Consider the following 20,210-nt stretch of genomic DNA (forward strand, 5'->3'; position numbering starts at 1 on the left):
GGATTGGATGGAATTCTTCAGGACCCGCCCACCCCCTGAGCTCATTGGTCCTCGGGATACAAACAACGACGCCATTTTCCCACCAGTTCTATGGAAACAGAAAGTTACGCCTCAAAGCTTCCCGGGATCTGTAGTCCAGCCTGGGGGTCCAATGCGCAAGCCCTGGCCCCGGAGAACTGCAAGACCCTCAATGCCCCGCGCCTGCATTGGCTGGACGGGGAAGGGGGAGGGAGAGGGAGGGAAAGGAGGCGGGGCGACCAAGCAGTGGGAGGTGGCAACAACGCCTGCGCAGTATAAGCGGGATGGCGCATTTTCTTGCACCGAGTAATGCGGCGTCGCTGGCAGCTGAGGAAGGCGGAGAGTTCTGTGGAGCAATAGTGGCCGGGATTCATGTAGCCAACCCGAGGAGGCTTGATCTGAACTATAAAAGTAGGAGGCTGATGCTCAGTGCTGGTACCCCCGGCCCGGCCGTGTGAAAGTCGTGAGATCATCGTTGAACTGTGAGTGGCGGTGGTGGCGACTGGGGGGAACCCGGATGGGGTGGGGGGGGGTGGAGGAGAGACTGGAAGGCGGGGCCGAAAGGAAAGAAAGAAAGGAGGGTAAGGACCCGGATGCTGAACCGGATAGTGTATGAATTTTCCATCTCGCCAGAGAAAGGGGGGAGCGGTGAGTGACCACCCCAGGGGGCGGAAGGGGGGTCTCAAAGCCGAGCAAGTTGGACCCTCCCGCACCCTGAAGCCGCTCAGCAAGACGTCTCTGGAAAATCGGTCTCTAGGTTTTTGTGGATTTTTTTTTTTTTTTCACATAAACCCGGGTCCCCGGCAGTTTTCGCCCGGCCATCCTTTTCCGGATTTTGAGCGGAAAGATGAATCCCGCTCTGGGTGGCTGCGCACCGATTTGGTAGTCAGTTGGGCGAGTCTGAGACCAGGCTGCAGTCTGAAGGGAGCTGAGTGGCAGCCGCGAGGAAGGAAGTCTGCCCGGAGTTCAGTTCCCGAAGGCGTTGCGGGTGCGGGGCACTTTGCGTCTGTTCTTTCGCTCTTTCCCGTTACTTACAGAGCGCGGACCTGGTAGGAAAACGGGTACAAGGTATGCCCTTGCCGGGTGAATTCAAACCCAGTGAGAGAAAAACGTGAAAGCACACGCGCGCGCTTGTGTGTGTGTGTGTGTGTGTGTGTGTGCGTGTGCGCAAGAGAGAGAGGAGAGAGAGGCAGAAAGACACAGAAAGAGACAGAGGCAGGGAGGGAGAGAGAGGTGGTGCCCCGCAAACGAGTTTGAGAGCTGAAACGGTTACGGTTTTAACTGGAGTCATTTAACGAAAGAACGTTCCAGAAGGAACTTCCTGTTAGGAAGCCTACTGTCAATAGAATAGAGTTTTGTTTTCTGACTCCTCCTCCTCTTCCCGTGCCTGGGGTCTTCCGCAGATCTCATTGATTGATTGATGAAAGCTGAAAAAGAAAAAGATTTTTTTTTTTTTGCTCTCACCTATTTGAGCGATTTTTTTCGTGTTTTTTTTTAATTGAGTACACCCTGAGGCATACAGTTACAAAGTTGTTCGTGATTGCGTTTCGGTCATACAATGTTCCAACACTCAGCCCTTCAGCAGTGCACATTTCCTCCCCTCGGCTCCGAACTCCCAACCTGCCTCTAAGGCAGACACGTCGCTGGTGCTCTGCTCTCTCTTGCTCTTTCTCCCTCTCGGTCTCTCTCACCCCCTTCTCCCTCCCTTCCTCCCTCCCTCCCTCCCTCTCTCCCTCTCTCTCCATTTCTCTATTGCACTCTCATTTCCTTTTAGGCTCTGTGATTCGCAATACTGTTACTGAAAGGGTATCATTTTACCTCCTTTCAGCACTCAATTCTTGTCCAGAATGATAGTTTCCAACAATCATTGTCATAGTGGTCCTTTCTCTGTCCTAACTGTACTCCCACCATGGGCCAGTCCTCCTGGCCCTTGTTTCTACGGTTTTGGGGTGTTAATCAAATGCTGTGATTGTTTCCTTGTTTGGGTTGGTTTTGTTTTTTTTAATCCCTGAATGCAGTCATTCGCTGTTTGAAGGAGCTGTATTTATGAGCCGGTTTAAATAAAGGAGGATATGAGATACATGTTTGTTTCTACCTGTGATTCTATTGAGTAACCTTTTACCTAAGAAATCATTATATCTTTCTCCCTTTAACTGCTTTTAGAAGTGAGATAAGAGATAGTTACAGAGGTTGGGTATTTGCCTTACACATGGCCAATCCAGGTTCAATCCCCAGCACTCCATGTGGTCCTCCAAGGCTGCCAGGAGTAAGACCTGAGTGCTGCCAGGTGCGGCCCAGAAACAAAAAAGGAAAAAGACAAAGTTAGGTAAAAGAAGGCTGGGAGATGGTGCAAGCTGGGCATGAGTTGCATTTCTGGCATCCTGTGTTTCCTGCCACCCCCCCCCCCATGTGTATACACATGCACACATGGAGCCTAGCAGCATTTCATTTTTCCCTCCCTCCCCCCACCTTTGCACTGAACCTGTCACCACCCACATCTCCCAGAATTCCCAAGAAAAAATTAAGTGGGGATTTTTGTGAAATACAATTTTTTATGGAAAAAAAATAAAGTTTAAAGAAGGATATGAATGACCCTTTTTGTTTCGTTTTGTTTTTGTTTTTGGGTCACATACACCCAGCGATACTTGGGTTACTCCTGACTTGGCTCTGCACTTAGGAATTATTTCTGGAGGTACTTAGGAGGCCATTAGGGATCCTGATGATCAAACTCGGATCTGCAGAGTCCAAGACAAACACCCTACCCACTGTACTCATCTCTTCTCTCGCCCCCTGAGAAATATTTTATGTAAGGGATTATTTCCCTTTTTTCCCCCCTCACATAATTGCTTTTAAAAGCGATGTAACAGGAGACCAGAAGACAGTACAGCTATTTAGGATGCAGGTAGATGTGGGTTACATTCCCAGCACCATGTGTCACACACACGCACTCAAGCATACACGCACACACACTCTCCCAACCTCCCCTTTCCTTGGCCCTTGGGCTAAGCTTGTGGCCCAGATCAGGAAGAAAGCAATGTTCCCAGCATCATAGGTGGTGTCACCCCTACACCAGGTATGATCCCTGAGCAAACACCCAGGACTAGACTCCAGCACCTCCGGTATGATCCAAAAAGTATAAAGAAATAAAGTGTCAAAATTCAAATAGTATAGGTAATAGGTTACTAAATTGGCATTTTGGGGTTTTCTTTGGTTTTGGGGGTTTTTTTGAGGGAGGGTGCAGTGTTCAGCCCTTACTCCTGGCTGTGCACTCAGGGATCGCTCCTGATGGTGCTCTAGGGGATGATATGTGGTGCCCAAGATCCAACCTGGGTTGGCCACATGGAGGACAAGTATCTACTATATTATCTCTTGGGCCCCTAGATTATTTTCACATATTGTCTTTTCACATATTGTTTCCCCTTGTGATCTATTTATTTTCAGTCAAGGCTGATGTAGATTTTTTTCTTTGAGTTTATATTGCTAAGATGATTTTTTTGTCAGGGTGATCAGTCAGACAAGCCAGAGATTGAGCTCTATGGTAATGCATGGGCTTTATATGTGTGAAGCCAAGGGTTTGATTCCTGTCACACACACCCCCAAAAACCACCTAGCCACTCCAGAGTAAAATAGAAAAAGACAGACTTTTCTGTCCTTTATGCTAAGAATTCTAGAGACCATTCGAGTCATCATCCTAAGAAGCAAAAGGAAGCAAAGAGGTAAATCAAAGTGTAGCACTTCCCTTATGTGTGTGAGGCTTTGATTTCCCTGTGCCACATGGTCCACTGAGCACGGCCAGATATGACCCAAAAACCAAAAATAAGACACAATGGTAAGAAAACTAAACTGTTCAAGCATATCAGAGCAACTACTTGGGTAACTGATAGGACAAACGAAAATAGCAATGGAGAGGTAGAGATAGAGTATGAGGGTAAAGCACTTGCCTTGAATTGCTTATGATCCCAGAGCACCACCAGGAATATTACTTGAGCTTGAATCCTGGAGTAAGCCCTGAGAACCTCCAGGTATGACCCCAAAACAAACATTTACAAAGGAACAGTAAAGGGCAGAGCCGTAGTACAGCAGGTAAGGCACTTGGCCTCCCATGCAGCTAACCCAAGTTCCATCCCTGGGACCCTCATATGGTTCCCCAAGCACCACCATAAGTGATCCCTGAGCACAGAGCCAGGAATAAGCCTGAGCACTGCCTGGTGTGGCCATATAAACAACAAACAGATTCAACATGAAAGAAAATGGGTAAATTCTAGAATACATTAAATGTAAAATTCAGAACAGTCACTACAGCCCTGCAGTATTGGGGTTACTGGCATCTCAGAGTGCCAGTAACACCCCCCCTTCTCTCCCTCACATCCTCCCTTTTCTCTCTCCCTTTCCTTACTCTCTCTAAACCCTTGCCTATATCTGAGAATGGGTATCGTCCTTAATAAAAAACCTTTATTTCATCATTTTTCTTTGATTTTTTTTTTTTCAACTAAAGACAGAATCTAATCCCTAGAAGCACTGTAGCACTGCCCTCCCGTTGTTCATCAGTTTGCTCGAGCGGGCACCAGTAACATCTCACAACAAATTTTGAGACTTGTTGCTACTGTTTTTTGGCATATCGAATACGTCATGGATAGCTTTCCAGGCTTTGCCGTGCGGGCGAGGTATTCTCAGTAGCCAGATTTGTATTATTTTACAACATTCACTCTGGGGTTCTCACTGTAGTACTGTAGGTTGTGTGGGATATGAATTTCTTTTCCTTTTTCTTTTATTTTGAGCACCACACCTGTCTATGTTCAAGGCTTACTCCTGGATGGTTCTGTGCTGTGGGTACTTAGGCAACTGTGGTAACTGGGTTCCAAACCAGGTCAGATGATTGTAAGGCGAACTCTCTCTGTCCTCTTGGTTTTTCCTATGCTCCTTTCCCCCCCACATTCTCCTTATAAGTTTTTTTTCCTCTCCCTCTCCCTCTCTCTCTCTCTCTCTAGAATCATATTTTCCTTAGAGTTGCTACCCTCCTTGGGGTCAGAGCTATAATACAGCAGGTAGGGAGTTTGCCTTGCATGTGGGTCAGCTGAATTCTGTCTCCAGCATCTCATATGCTTCCCTAAGCACCTCCAGGAGTAATTCTTAAGTGCCAAGCCAGAAGTAATCCCTGAACATCACTGGGTGTAGCCCTACAATCAAAAAATTTAAAAATAAAGAGTTACTGTCCTCCCTGAGATGGGAGATACAGTAACAGGGTTAAATCTCTAGCACTGCACATGTCCCCCTGAACACTGCCAAGTGTGAACCAGCACCCCCCCCCCCCCCCCCGCAAGCTACCGAGAGTATTCGATATGCCAAACACAGTAACAACAAAAGTCTCCAATGGAGACATTACTGGGCCCGCTAGAGCAAATCGATGATCAACGGGAGGGCCTTTACCTTTACCCAATAAAAAAAGAATCGATAATATCTCAAAAATATTTTACTTCACAAATTAATAATAACCGCTTTGTCACCATAAAGGAATTTTTTGTTTCTCTAAAAAGGGCCATACTGAGTGAGCTCTGGGCTTACTCTTGTCTCTGTGCTCATGGGTTGGACCCATGTTAGCTGCATGCACAGCAAGCTCCTGACCTATGGTACTCTATCTCCAGTCCCAATAGGAGTATTTATATTATATAATTATATATTTTATATTTTATATTTATATGTTTTATTATAATTATATATAATTTAGGTAATTAAAATTAAAATCCCTGAGATTATAGAGAAAATACATGAGAGGAGTTAAAAACTCCTTAAAAATTTAAAAGGAGTTAAAAATTTAAGGGAAAACCCTTAAATTTTCATTTGTTTTGTTTGGGTTTTTTGGGGGGTCACACCCAGCAGTGCTCAGGACTTACCTCTGGCTCTGTGCTCAGGGGACCTTATATGGTGCCAGGGGCTGAACCACGGTCAGCCACATGTGAGGCAAGCACCCTACCTGCTGTACTATATCACTCTGAGCCTGCCTTAAATTGCTTTGCTTGCTCGAGCAAATTTTAAATAATGTAAAATATGCTCACAGGGGGAAAAGTTACTTAGTAATTTATGTAAATAGTCAAATACAGAAATATATAATTATGTGGATTTATTTTGATGTTTGATGTCAATAATTGAAAACTTTTGGAGTTGATTAAGAAAGAGTTTAAGTTTTATAACTAAGGTAACCACTAACTATCCAAGCAGGTAAGACTGGAGAGATAACTCAATGGACTGAGCACATGCTTTGCATGCAGGAGGCCTGGATTCAATCCCTGGTACTTTGTGGGTTCCCTGAGAACAGAACTGAGAGTATCCCCAAATACCACTACCGCTGGGTGTAACCCAGAAACAACAAACATTTAAGTGACAGACTGGAGAGATTGTACTATGGGTAGGGTGTTTACCTTGCTTATGGTCAATCCGGGTTTGATCCCCAGCACCTTGTATTACCCCTAGTATTGCCAGGAGTAATCCTAAACCGAGAGCCCTGAGCACCACAGGGTGTGGCCCAAAAACAAAACAAAACAAACAAAAAAAGTGAAAATAGGGCAGAGATGACTCAGAGGACTAGAGCACACACTTTGCATGTGGGAGCTCCAGATTTAATGCCCAACACCAGTTGGTTCCTTGACAAAAAAATTCAGATGAATACTTTGACCAGTGTAATCACTTACATGTCTTTAGATTTTTTTTTCTTTCTGGGTCACACCCATCGATGCACAGGGCTTACTCCTAACTCTGCACTCGGGAATTACTCCTGGCGGTGCTCAGTGGACAATAAGGGATTCTGGGCATTGAACCCGGGTCAGCACCGTGCAAGGCAAACGCCCTACCCTCTGTACTATAACTCCAGCCCCATATCTTTACTTTTTTTTATCATAAGATAATTTGTATGCCATATAATTCATCTATTGAAAGTCTACAAGTTTGTGATTTTTATTATATTCACAGAATTTTAGTATATTCATCACAATCTAATTTTAGAACATTTTGAATCCTCCAAAAATAAACCCTATACTCATTTATAATCCTCCTTTTCCCTTTATCCTAACTTTAAAAAATCATTAATCTAGTTTGTCTCTATAGATTGTCTATTCTGAATATTTCATTAAAATAAAATACATGATCTTTTTGTGATGTCTTCTTTCACAAAGCATAATATTTTTTAAGATTTATAAGTGTTTGGGCTGGAGCAGTAGTACAGCAGGAAAGGCCTGCCTTGCACGTGGCTGACCCTGGTTTGATCCCCAGCATCCCATGTGATCCCCCTGAGCCCTTCCAGGAGTGATTCCTGAGTGCACAGCCAGGAGTAAAACTAGGATCATTGCCAGGTATGCCCCCCAACACACACCAAAAAAAAAAAATTTTTTTTTCTTTGAGATTCAAATTAGTCATTTGGCACTGAAGATAGTTAACACAATTTTTATGTTTCTCCTTTTTAACAGGTCAGGTTTGAAATTTAAAAACAATGGAGAAGACTCAAGAAACAGTCGAAAAAGTTCTTCTAGAGCCCTACAAATACTTACTTCAGTTACCAGGTAACAGTTTGGTTTTGACCCATAACTAGTCATTCAAATATTACTATGCAGAAAGGGTAAATTTTCTAGCTCTGTGTATTTTCAATGAATGTTATAAATAGTAGTAGCACTGTATTACTGTAGCACTGTCCTCCCGTTGTTCATCAATTTGCTTGAGCGGGCACCAGTAACATCTCACAACAAATTGTGAGACTTGTTACTGTTTTTGGCATATCGAATACATCACAGGTAGCTTGCCAGGCTTTGCTGTGTGGGCGAGACACTCTTGGTAGTTTGCTGGGCTCTCCGAGAAGGGTGGAGGAATCGAACCAAGGTGGGTCGCATGCAAGTTAAACGCCCTACCCACTGTGCTATTGCACAAGCTCAGAGAATAGTAGATTGATTTTTTTTTTAAGTTAAAAAGGGGGGGGGAGTATGTTTTAGATAAAAATTCAGTAATCTGAGCAGGAGATATAATAAAGCAGATAGGGTGCTTGCCTCGCACTCGTCCAGTCCAGGTTCAATCCCTGGTATCCCATATTGTCCCCCAAGCACTGCCAGGAGTAATTCCTGAGCACAGAGCCAGGAGTAACCCCTGAGCATCACCAGGTGTGACCCAAAAACTAAAAGAAAAAAAACTGAACAATCAGGCTGGAGCAGCAGTGCAGCAGATAGGGCAGTTTCCTTGCATGCAGCCTAGGTTTGAACCCCAGTATGCAGTATGGTCTCTTAAGCTTCACCAGGAATGAGCTCTGAGCACTGCTTGGCATAGTCAAACACACACACACACACACACACACACACACACACACAAATTTAATTATCACATCTTAAAAACCAAAAATACAAAAATGTGCATTTTGTTCTTTCAGGGACAGGAAGGGCAGTGTGGGCCACACATGGAAGTGCTCAGGGTCTATTCCTGGCTCTGTACTCAGGAGTGACTTTGGCAATGCTTGGAGGTCAGGGATTTGAACTGGGGTCTGCTGCATGTAAGGCAAGAGCCTTCACTCTTGTACTATTTCCCTTACCCAAGGTTTTATTCTTTATGAATGCTGCATATTCCTATTCCTTACTGTTCAGCTATAAGGATAAGTTACACCAATTTGTAGAACAGAAGATTCCTTTTCTTTGTTTCTTTTTTTCACACACCCAGCAATGCTTAGGGGTTACTCCTGGCTTTTCACTCAGGCTGGCTATGCTTGGAGGACCATATGGGATGCTGGGGATTGAATCCAGATCGGCCACATGCAAGGCAAATTTTCTCCCCATTGTGCTGTCGCTCTGGCCCCAAAAGATTCCTTTTCAAATTCAAATTTTATCTTCCATGTTCATTCATATTCCACTGTTGCTTTACATTGCATAGCTTTATACTGTTGCCTTGGTTTTGGTATTGATACTGAGGAATGAAAACTCAGGGCCTCATATATGTGAAGCTTGAAGCTCTAATTTAAGTGTAGACATTGGGGGGTTTGTTACTGTTTTAGATTTTGGGCAGTGCTCAGGGCTTATTCCTGGCTCTGTCCTCAGGCATCATTTCTGGTGAAGCTCAGAGACCATATTGGATACTAGGATTTGAACCCTGCTGTGTACAAGGCAACTGCCCTACCTGTTGCACTACTGCTCCAGCCTAATTGTTTTAAATTTTTTCTTTTAGTTTTTGGGTATTTAGCCAGTGTTCAGGGGCTCATCCCAGTTTGGTATTCAGGAATCTCCCAGCAGTGTTCAAAGGACATGCATTACTGGGTATCAGACCCGTGCTTACTGCTTATAAAGCACATACTTGACCCTTTGAGCTCTCTCTCTGGCCTTATGTGTGGTTTTTGGTACAAAAGTTCAACTATTAATCAAAGTTACTTGGGATCAGAGAGAGAACTCAGTAGGCTTGAGAGCATGCTTTGCATGCAGAAGGATTTAATTCCTGGTACTATATGATCCTCCAAATAATCTGTGAGTAACCCCTGAGCACAAAATCAAGAGTAATCCTTTCTGTGACCCCCCAAACAAAACAAAATGACAAATTGGTTACTTGGAACTTGAAATTTTTTTTTTATGAAAGTGTAAAAGGTGCTCATAAGTAAATCATAGAAGCCTATTTAGCCCCATAATGTGCTATAGTCTAATGATACTCTCAGCACATTCACAGTCTGTCACTGTCCTCCCGTTGTTCATCGATTTTCTCGAGCGGGCCCAGTAACGTCTCCATTGTGAGACTTGGTTGTTACTGTGTTTGGTATATTGAATATGTCACAGGGAGCTTGCCAGGCTTTGCCATGCGGGCGAGATACTCTCGGTAGCTTGCCGGGCTCTCCGAGAGGGGCAGAGGAATCGAACTCGGGTCGGCCATAGTGGCTGAGCGCAAGGCAAATGCCCTACCCGCTATGCTATCGCTCCAGCCCAACACATTCACAATAAGCACTTTTTTTCTGTTTTAAAGTGTACATTTTTATTTTATGAGCACACATATTAAATGAACAGTTTATTCAGTATTTGAGGGCTTGGGGGTATGACCACTCCTAGTCATGTTCATAGGACTATATCGTAGTATCATACTCAGGACTCTGACTTGGAAAGCATGCATCTCTATAATATCGTTGCATTTCTGTTCTTCATGAGGCTTGGAAGAATAAATTGTTAATAAGATTCATAGAGTGATAGCTCTAGATTGTGAATGTACTCAGTGGTAGACTGCTTCCATATAGGAAACTTTGGGTTTATTCTGCAAAAACAGACAAAGTAGTAGCTTCCTAGCTGTACATTGGAAACCATCATGACATGATCAGACTCATGTCTATTCTAGCAGACTATTTCACTGTCACTGTCCTCCCGTTGTTCATGGATTTTCTCGGGGCCCAGTAATGTCTCCATTGGAGACTTTGTTGTTACTGTGTTTACGTCTCCATTGGAAACTTTGTTGTTACTGTGTTTGGCATATCGAATAAGTCAGTTCATGGGTAGCTTGTCAGGCTCTGCCTTGAAGGCGAGATACTCTCTGTAGCTTGCCGGGCTCTCCGAGAGGGGCGGAGGAATCGAACTCCGGTCGGCCGTGTTGGCTGCGTGCAAGGCAAACGCCCTACCGCTGTGCTATCGCTCCAGCCCTCTAGCAGACCATAAGGAAGATAAACCTATTAATATCACTGCTTCAGAAGATTAGAGGGAAAATAGAAATGGAAAATGAAAAGGGAAAGTTACTCTGTTTTTTAATAAGACAACACTGCTTTTGAGCTAAGTTTATTTATCAACTAGTAACTAACTCTTATTTTAGGAAATCCCATTGAGAAATAAGGTTCTACTTTTCCTGGACTCTGCCCATCTATTACTAGACTTCTTTTGTAACAAATTAACAAAGACTGTCTAAAACTGGGCTATCATAAAACGTTACTATTTACTTGCTAACAATAGTAACAACCTATTATTGTACAAAAAACAACTGCTAGGGGTGAGGAGGGCACACCCAGCAGTGCCCAAGCCTTCCTCCTGGCTGCACTCAGGGACCACTCTTGGTGAGGCTCAGGGGACCTTATGGGATATGGAAGCTCAATTCCATATCAACCACATATAAGGCAAGCACCTTATCCTCTATACTATCTCTCCAACCCTTGAAGTTACATTTTAACCATAAAACTTAACCTATGTAGGAGCCAGAGCAGTAGTACAGTAGGTAGGACATTTGCCTTGCACGGAACTGACCCAGGTTCTATCCCCAGCATCCCATATGGTCCCAAAGCACTGCCAGGAGCAATTCCTGAGTGCAGAGTCAGGAATAACCCCTGAGCATCGCTGGTATGATCCAAAAAGGGGGTGGGGGGAACTTACCTATGTAATGAACTGTTATAACTTTTTTTTTTTTTACTTTTTTATTGAATCACTGTGAGATAGACCCTTACAAAGCTGTTCATGACTAGACTTCAGTCATACAGTATTCTAGCACCCATCCCTCCACCATTGTACATTTCCCAGCACTGGTATCCCCCGGTTCCCTCCCATCACCTCCCACACACCCCAGCCTGCCTTTATGGCAGGCGCTTTTCCCGTTCCTCCTTCCCGCCCTCCCTCTCTGTCTCTGTCTCTCTCTGTCTCTCTCTCTCTCTCTCTCTCTCTCTCTCTCTCTCTCTCTTTCTCTCCCCCTCTTCCCCCTCCCTCACCCCTCTCCCCCCCTCCTTCTCCGCTCCTTTTTGGGCATTGTGGTTTTCAATATTGATCCTGAAAGGTTATCAAGAATATCCCTTAACAGCTGGGAATGATCACGCTGGACAAGATCTGAGTGTTAGACATAGGTAAAGGTAAAGGTAAAGGCCCTCCCGTTGATCGTCGATTTGCTCGAGCGGGCCCAGTAACGTCTCCATTGGAGACTTTGTTGTTACTGTGTCTGGCATATCGAATACTCTCGGTAGCTTGCCGGGCTCTCCGAGAGGGGCGGAGGAATCGAACTCGGGTCGGCCATGTTGGCCGCTTGGAAGGCGAACGCCCTACCGCTGGTAAAGGGAAGGTAAAGGGATATTCCTATTGTAAGTTTTTTTTTAAATAAACTCTTATTATCTGGAAGTAATTGTTTTTCTTCTTTATATTCGAACATCTTTTAAAGCAGTTTAAATCTTTTTATCTTTGCTCCATACCAGCAGTGCTTGAAGGCTACTCCCTTCTTTGTATGTAAGGGTTATTGGTACTCAGGGACCATATCATGCCAGGGAACAAACCCTGACCTCCCACATGCAAAACATGCACTCCATTCCTCCATCCCTTGCTTTTTAAAAATCTCTCTGATCCCCTGCCCCCCCCCCCCCCCCCCCCCCCCACTTTTTGGCTCACACCCATGGATGCTCAGATGCTCAGGGCTTACTCCTGGCTCTGCACTCAGGAATTACTCCTGGCATTTCTAGGGGGACCATATGGGATGCCAGGGATCAAACCCAGGTCAACTTCGTGCAAGGCAAACACCCTCCCCACTGTACTATAACTCCACCCACCTCCCTGCTTTTTTGAAAATCTCTCCCACCTCACTTTATTATCACTGCAATGTTGTAGCACTAACTGGGATTGTATACATCCAACTATAGTGCTCACACATTTGTAGCTGTGATGCTCCCTTGGGGTGGCACTTAGATATGTGCTCACCAGGGTTGAACTCTTTTTCTGGGGGACAGGGAGGTGGTTTGGGCCACAGCTGGTGGTGGCCAGGGCTGTTCCTTGCTGACTGTTTCAAGTGACCTCTGGAAGTGCTCACTGGTAGGTGCCGGGGATTGATGCGAGTCAAGTGCCTTAACCCCTGTACTACCGCTTCAGTCCCCAGAGTTAGAGTTATGCTCTGAGTTGAGGCACACAAATTACACTTGTGCTTGCCAGGCATCACTCCACTAAATGCACTTCCTGATGGTGGCATTTGCACATTTTAGGTACTCACTGGGAGCTGCCCTCCTTTGTGTGCTACTCACAAACACCTGAGTATAGTGTGGCTTGAAGTGCTGGGCATCACAGACAGCATAGCTGCCAGGCTCAAACCGTTCTGCTACCAGAATTATTTTCAGTACATGTGGGACGCTGGTGATTTAAACACCTGGTCATATGCTTGCAAGGCAGGTACTCTAAACCACTACACTGTTTCTCCAGGCCCTGGATGTAATATTTTAAGCCATTAGATAGCATACTCAGAATTAATTATTTAGACCCTCTTTAAAATTATATTTGTATATGTGATAGAACATAACTGCAAAAGATGTTTCTACCACAAGGTGTTTGAGCATCACAATCAAGTATGTAACCCTTCACAAACATTAAACCAACAACAAAGACAAAGGGAATAAATAACCTATTTTCATAGAGAGATTCAGGGTTATTGAAGTAACTTAAAGGTGGGCCAGACAACTTATTTATACTACTACAAAATTATCATTCATGTGGAGTTCATGCACAATTCAATCAGTTAATCAGTGGCTGGATAAATAGCAATACTCCTACATAAAAAAAAAAAATCTTTTTTTTTTTTTTTTTTTTTTGCTTTTTGGGTCACACCCAGCGTTCCACAGGGGTTACTCCTGGCTCATGCACTCAGGAATTGCTCCTGGTGGTGCTTAGGGGACCATATGGGATGCTGGGAATCGAACCCGGGTCTGCTGCGTGCAAGGCAAATGCCCTACTCGCTGTACTATTGTTCCAGCCCCTAAAATTATTATTCTTACTGATAAGTTGGGCTGGAGTGACAGCACAGCAGGCAGGGTGTTTGCCTTGCACGCGGCCAACCCAGGTTCGATTCCTCCGTCCCTCTCTGAGCGCCCAGCAAGCTACTAAGAGTATCCCGCCCACAAGACAGAGCCTGGCAAGCTCTCCGTGGCATATTCAGTATGCCAGAAACAGTAATAACAAGTCTCAGAATGGAAACATTGCTGATTCCCGCTTGAGCAAATCAATGAACAACAGAAGGATAGTGCTACAGTGCAGTGCTACTGGTAAGTTGGTGGTGGAGGGATGGGTGTTTGATCATTGTCTGATTATAACCCAAACATGAAAGCTTGTGACTATCTCACGGTGATTCAGTTATATTTAAATAAATAATTAAAAGCTAAATAATAATAATCACTTTCAAAATGCCAAAAAGCATATGATAAAATGCTCTATATCAGTTCTCATCAGGGAAATGCAAATGAAAACAACAATAAAACACCACCTCACACCACAGAGACTGGCACTCATCAAAAAAAACAACAACCAGTGTTAGTGAGAATGTGAGGGAAAAGGGACCCTCATTCACTGTTGTTAGGACTTTGAACTGGTTTAGATTTTTGCAAGACAGTGTGGACATTCCTCAACAAACTAGGAATTGAACTTCCATCTGACCCAGCATTCCACTCCTGGACTATACCCCAAGGGTCCAAATATGCAAAGTAGAAAAGATATCTTCACTCCTATGTTCAGTGAAGCACTACTCACAAGAGCTGAAATATGGAAACAACCCAAATGCTTATGAACTAATAACTGGATAAAGAAATAGGTACATATGCATAATGGAGTACTACTCAGCCTTAAATGATAAAATCATGCAATTTGCTGCCATGTGGATGGATCTGAAGAGTATCATGCCAGAGGGAGAGGAACAGACTCAGAATGATCTCTCTCATATATGGGATATAAAGAAACCTCATAGGGGAATATCAAATGCCCAAGGGCAATAGAAATGAAGAGCAGGAGAATTCGTCTTCAGTAGGAAGCTTGGCACTGGGGAAGGAGTGGGGGAGATAAGTTAGGGAAGGAAACATTAGGACAAGGGGGGAGAAGTTCCTGCCACAGGCAGGTTGGGTGGCAGAAGTGAAACTGGAGGCATTGGTGGAGAGTAGTGAGCACTGGTGAATGGATTGAAACAATATATGCCTGAAACAAATCATAAATATCTTTGTAATGCATGGTGATTCAACTTTTAAAATCAGTTAAAAATAATAACAATTGCTGTTAAGATTTTATGAAGTTAAAAAGATTTTATGAAGTTGGTGAAGTTGAATGATTTTTTTGTTGGTTGTTTATTTGCCCTGGTATTGGTGTCCATACCTTTGCAACAAGAGATGGTAAATGGGTTTGAGAGTGGAGGAAGAAAGAGGAAAAGTAGCAAGGGAATTTGTAATGTTTGTTGTTCATTTTAATTGTGAGGGAATCTCTGTCACTAAGTGCAGTTAGATACTACGTAGGTTAAAAATAACCAAGTTGGGGCTGGAGAGATAGCACAGCGGGTAGGGCATTTGCCTTGCACGCAGCCGACCCAGGTTCGATTCCCAGCATCCCATATGGTCCCCTGAGCACCGCCAGGAGTGATTTCTGCGTGCAGAGCCAGGAGTAACCCCTGTGCATCGCCAGGTGTGACCCAAAAAGGCAAAAATAAATAAATAAATAATAACCAAGTCATAGGGCCAGAGAGGTAGTACAGTGGGTAAAGGTGCTTGCCTTATATGCAGCTGAACCAGATTTGATCCCCAGCAACCTGTATGTGCCCCTACTTCCATCCCAGCCAGAAAGGTCCCTGGAGCAGAGCCCAGTAATAAGCCCTGAGCACACTGAGCAAGTGCATTTGAGAGAACTATACTAGAATAGATGTTCATAGATTAAACTGTGGACTTCGGAAAATCTTACTTAATATTAAAAATGGGGGTACTGGAGATATAGTACTGCAGATAAGGTATTTACCTTGCACACACCTAGCCCAGGTTCAATCCCAAGCATCCCATGTGGCTTACTCCTAGTGAACTTGAGAGACCAAATGAAATGCAGGGATCACACCTAGGTCAGTCAGTTGTAAGGCAAGCACTCTTCGGTCCCAGTAATGTTTTTGATAGCAAGGAATTAGAGCTATTCAAGTCCCTGAAACCCTAATTCAATAATCAGTAATTTTAAGAGATCATTTTTTGAGAGAATTTGATAACAAGGTATGTTTTGTTAAAACGACCTATATTTCTCTGAAATAGTGTTAATTCCTTTAACTAGACTAAATTCCTTTTCACTTTGTTGATAAAACTTACATGAAAAGTGAAAGCCTGAGGTCAGAGAAATAATACAATGGGTAAGATGCTTGTACTGACCTGTTTCAGAATCTTTGCTTCCCAAATTTTAAAAGATTGAGTGTATACTTCATATGCGAATTTTGACACAGGATTCCAGCAGTAGAAAGTAAGCTCTGCATGGGATCAATAGGACTAGAATTAATAAGTTCGATAAGTATTAGAGAAAGTTCCTAAATGCTTTTTAATTCAAATTTTAATTTTATTATCCATTTTTCATTCTTTAATTTCAGGTAAACAAGTGAGAACCAAACTTTCACAGGCATTTAATCATTGGCTAAAGGTTCCTGAAGACAAACTACAGGTAATTAGGCAATTCTAACATGTCAGAATTGGTTAGAGAATTTAATAAATGTCATGTGAAAACATTCTTAGCTCTTAATCTAGTTTAATGTTCATGTATTTTTTATATTGAAGTTGCTAAATAATTATGAAAACGAAAACCAAGACTCTTGGGCCAGAGAGATAATATAGGATTAAGACACTTGACTTCTATTTGGCTTTGACAGCCAAAACTCACATCCAAATCTCTGGCACCACTTATGGACCTCCTGAATACCACTGGGTTCTCTTCCCCCCACCCTCATCCACAAACCCTCCCCCCCAAAAAAGAAAATTCTCATAAGCTACTTATTATGTATTTATAAGATTTTTTAATCACTCAAATAAAATTTTTAACTGTCTCTTTTGTTAGATTATCATTGAAGTGACGGAAATGTTGCATAACGCCAGTTTACTTATTGATGATATTGAAGACAACTCAAAACTTCGGCGTGGCTTTCCAGTGGCACATAGCATCTATGGAATTCCTTCTGTCATCAATTCTGCAAATTATGTGTACTTTCTTGGCCTGGAGAAAGTCTTAACGCTTGATCATCCACATGCAGTCAAAATTTTTACACGTCAACTTTTGGAACTTCATAAGGGACAAGGCCTAGATATTTATTGGAGGGATAATTACATTTGTCCTACTGAAGAAGAATATAAAACTATGGTGCTACAAAAGACAGGTGGACTATTTGGATTAGCAGTAGGTCTCATGCAGTTGTTCTCTGAGTACAAAGAAGATTTAAAGCCTCTACTCGATACACTTGGCCTCTTTTTCCAAATTAGGGATGATTATGCTAATCTACACTCCAAAGAATATAGTGAAAACAAAAGCTTTTGTGAAGATCTAACAGAGGGAAAATTCTCATTCCCTACTATTCATGCTATTTGGTCAAGACCTGAAAGCACCCAGGTGCAGAATATTTTGCGCCAGAGAACTGAAAACATAGATATTAAAAAATACTGTGTACATTATCTCAAGGATGTAGGTTCTTTTGAATATACTCGGAATACTCTTAAAGAACTTGAATCTAAAGCCTATAAACAAATAGATGCATGTGGTGGAAACCCTGAGCTCGTAGCTCTAGTAAGCCACTTAAGTAAAATGTTCAAAGAAGAGGAAGAGTAAGCAGTTCTCGTTTAGGCTTGATAGCTTAAATTAGTTGGGTTTTTTGTTTTAATCATCTTTGAAAATTTTTTAAGGTTTTGATCTCCAGGATCAGAATGAATAAGGACAATGTGAGTGAGATGGTTTCAATTTAGAATCCTACTATACAAATAATCATGTAAAAAAGTTGAAAGAATCAAAAGAAACCACACTTAAATAGATCTAATTTCAGTTTTCTAGTGTGCTTTGATGGGGTTGTCCAGCCAACTCTGCCACAAACTGGTCTATTGATTCTGTCAATAAAGACTTCCAGGAATTTTTATACAGATAACATCCAGTTTTCAGTTCATTTACCCCGGTTCCAAGCCAGTGACTACTTGGAACCAGTTTCCACAGTTCCCTGACCCAAAGACCACAGGACATCCTCTTTCTTCCTAAAGTTGCTATTTAAAACATCTCGGTCTACTCACTCCTTTGAAACTTTCGCCCTTAAATAGTCAATCAAAAAGCTGATGGTGATAAGCAGTAAACACTGTGGGCCTTTTCCCCTTTTTGTCCTTCCCAACAAAGCAAATTCTTTTCTTGAAAGAGTGGCTATAAAATTTACAGGCAAAAAGAGATAATACAGTGGGTAAGGCACTTGCCTTTCACACACCTGACTCATATCATCTCTAGGGAACACTGCCAGGAGTAATTCCTGACTACAGAGCTAGGAATCACCCTTGAGCATCACCAGGTGTGACCCAAAACCGAAGGGAAGAGAAAACTTTACATGCAAACTGAAATGCTTTTTTTTTTTTTTCTTAAAATTATTATTCCCAAAACTGGTCAATAGAGCTCTGGTTAGAGCAATATATTTCCATGGGGGGGAGGGGGGAAGCTATAAAGTATCAGAGGATGGCACTTTTCGATTCTTTTATAGTTTCAGTAGTAGTAGTAAGCTGTTGCTTACTTCAGATACCAAAGCTGTAAGATTTTAGGTAGACCCTTCCTGCCCACATCACAAATCTTCACAACCCTCATCCACTCCACAATAATTGGTGACAACGGAAAGGGAAAGAATAGGCATCTTTAATATCCGGTTAATAGAAAGAAAAGCAATGGGGCTGGAGTGATAGCTCAGTAGGTAGCGCAGTTGCCTTGCATGTGGCCCACCCGGGTTCAATTCCCAGCATCCCATATGGTCCCCTGAGCACCACCAGGGGTAATTCCTTTGTGCAGAGCCAGGAGTAACCCCTGTGCATTGCCGGGTTTAGCCAAAGCTACAATTTCAGGCACAAGTTATGAAATGCCTTAACCCTGACTAATTCATGTAATCTTCAGCCCTAAGCCCCTTAGAACTGTCTTACCCAAAAGATAGGGGAAAATATATGACCCTGATTCCTATATTAGAAGTTTAAGCAACTTAAAAATTTATATTTCTGACAAGTGTATTTCTCAAAAGTACATCTTGGTTGATTGACTTTATAATGTAATTATTCAGATGTAATACTTTGATAAGTTTTCATCTAAGCACTCCACTGAAATCTTGAGAAGTTGGATGATAATGTTTAAAAAATTTGGATCTCCGATTTCAATTTATTAAACTTTAAAATTATGAGTGTTACACTGGAAATTTGGACTTTTTGTTTCTGATCATAACAAAAAAATGTTTCACAAATATTCAAAAGTACATAATGCAAACTATATAGGCAAATTATTTACCTTTATAAAAAAATGCGTAAGTAGATCATTCCTTATCTAATCAAATTTTGACCTAATGCTATTCATGGTTCTTTTGTCATTTTTATTTTCTGCTAGTGACATACATGCTTAATATTGGGAACTTTTATGGCTGAGTCATTTTGTATTTTATTTATTAATTTTTTTCTTTGAACTAAACAGAAGAAAGTGTGAGTAGTTTAAATCAGTAAAATAGTTGATCCACATAGATTTAAGTGTTTCCCCCTCGCTCCCTGTATAAAGGAGTATCTTTAGAATAGGGAGATAGCTCAAAGGGCAGGTTCAGTGGCCAGAGAGATAGTGCAACAGTTTGGACCCTTGGCCTTGATGCAGCTGACCTGGGTTCACTCCCAGCCCCCGAACATCACTAGGAGTAGTTCTTTAGTGCAGAGCCAAGAATAACACCTGAACATCACCAGGTGTGAGCCAAAATCAAAAACAAAGGCTTTTTTATTTCCTGCCCCCAGGTTGAGTTGCTGGTACAGAATGCCTTCCATGCACCTCCAAATATAGCTCTGGTGGCTCCCAACATTGCTAGAGAGCCCCCCACCTCCCCAAAATTACCTCATTTTGTACCAGTGATCTCTAGCTTAGTGGTAGAGCACTTGCATGTGTGAGGCCCTGGGTACAGAGAAGAAGTACTGCAATAGATTGGGCATTAACCTTGCACAGGTTTGATCCTTGGTGCCCCATATGGTCCCTCAAACCTGCCAAGAGTGATCCCTGAGCACAGAACCAGGAGTAAGCCCTGAACACTGCTAAGTGTTGCCCAAAAACAAAAGTATAATTCTAAAGCATTTATTTTCACATTATCTGGTCTCAGGATTAAAAAGATATATTGGGGATCAGAGAAATCGTGCAGGAGGTAAGGCACTTGTCTTGCATGCAAACTGGTTCAAATCACCAACATCATGTATGGCATACTTCCAGGTGTGACTCGGTCCTCCCTTTATTCCACTGAAATCTTTA

At 42.7% G+C, this 20,210-nt stretch overlaps 1 protein-coding gene across 1 annotated transcript; it reads left to right on the top strand.

The window, feature by feature from the left end:
• Positions 1–272: 272 nt before the first annotated feature.
• Positions 273–19,068, top strand: GGPS1 (geranylgeranyl diphosphate synthase 1). The gene is made up of 4 exons (XM_056113651.1): positions 273–500; positions 7,476–7,568; positions 16,318–16,388; positions 16,779–19,068. The coding sequence occupies exons 2-4, from the start codon at positions 7,499–7,501 to the stop codon at positions 17,538–17,540; spliced, it is 903 nt and encodes a 300-aa protein (XP_055969626.1). The 5' UTR covers positions 273–500; positions 7,476–7,498; the 3' UTR covers positions 17,541–19,068.
• Positions 19,069–20,210: the final 1,142 nt, after the last annotated feature.

The sequence above is a fragment of the Sorex fumeus genome, unplaced genomic scaffold (assembly GCF_029834395.1).
Source record: "Sorex fumeus unplaced genomic scaffold, SorFum_2.1 ptg000021l, whole genome shotgun sequence".
In the NCBI taxonomy this organism is placed as follows: domain Eukaryota; kingdom Metazoa; phylum Chordata; class Mammalia; order Eulipotyphla; family Soricidae; genus Sorex; species Sorex fumeus.

Bases quoted from the DNA above. Each gene is read 5' to 3' on its own strand.
- GGPS1 (XM_056113651.1), top strand. From the start codon at position 7,499: ATGGAGAAGACTCAAGAAACAGTCGAAAAAGTTCTTCTAGAGCCCTAC. The intron at 7,569-16,317 runs GTAACAGTTTGG...CTTTAATTTCAG, and splicing joins ATACTTACTTCAGTTACCAG to GTAAACAAGTGAGAACCAAA. The intron at 16,389-16,778 runs GTAATTAGGCAA...CTCTTTTGTTAG, and splicing joins TTCCTGAAGACAAACTACAG to ATTATCATTGAAGTGACGGA.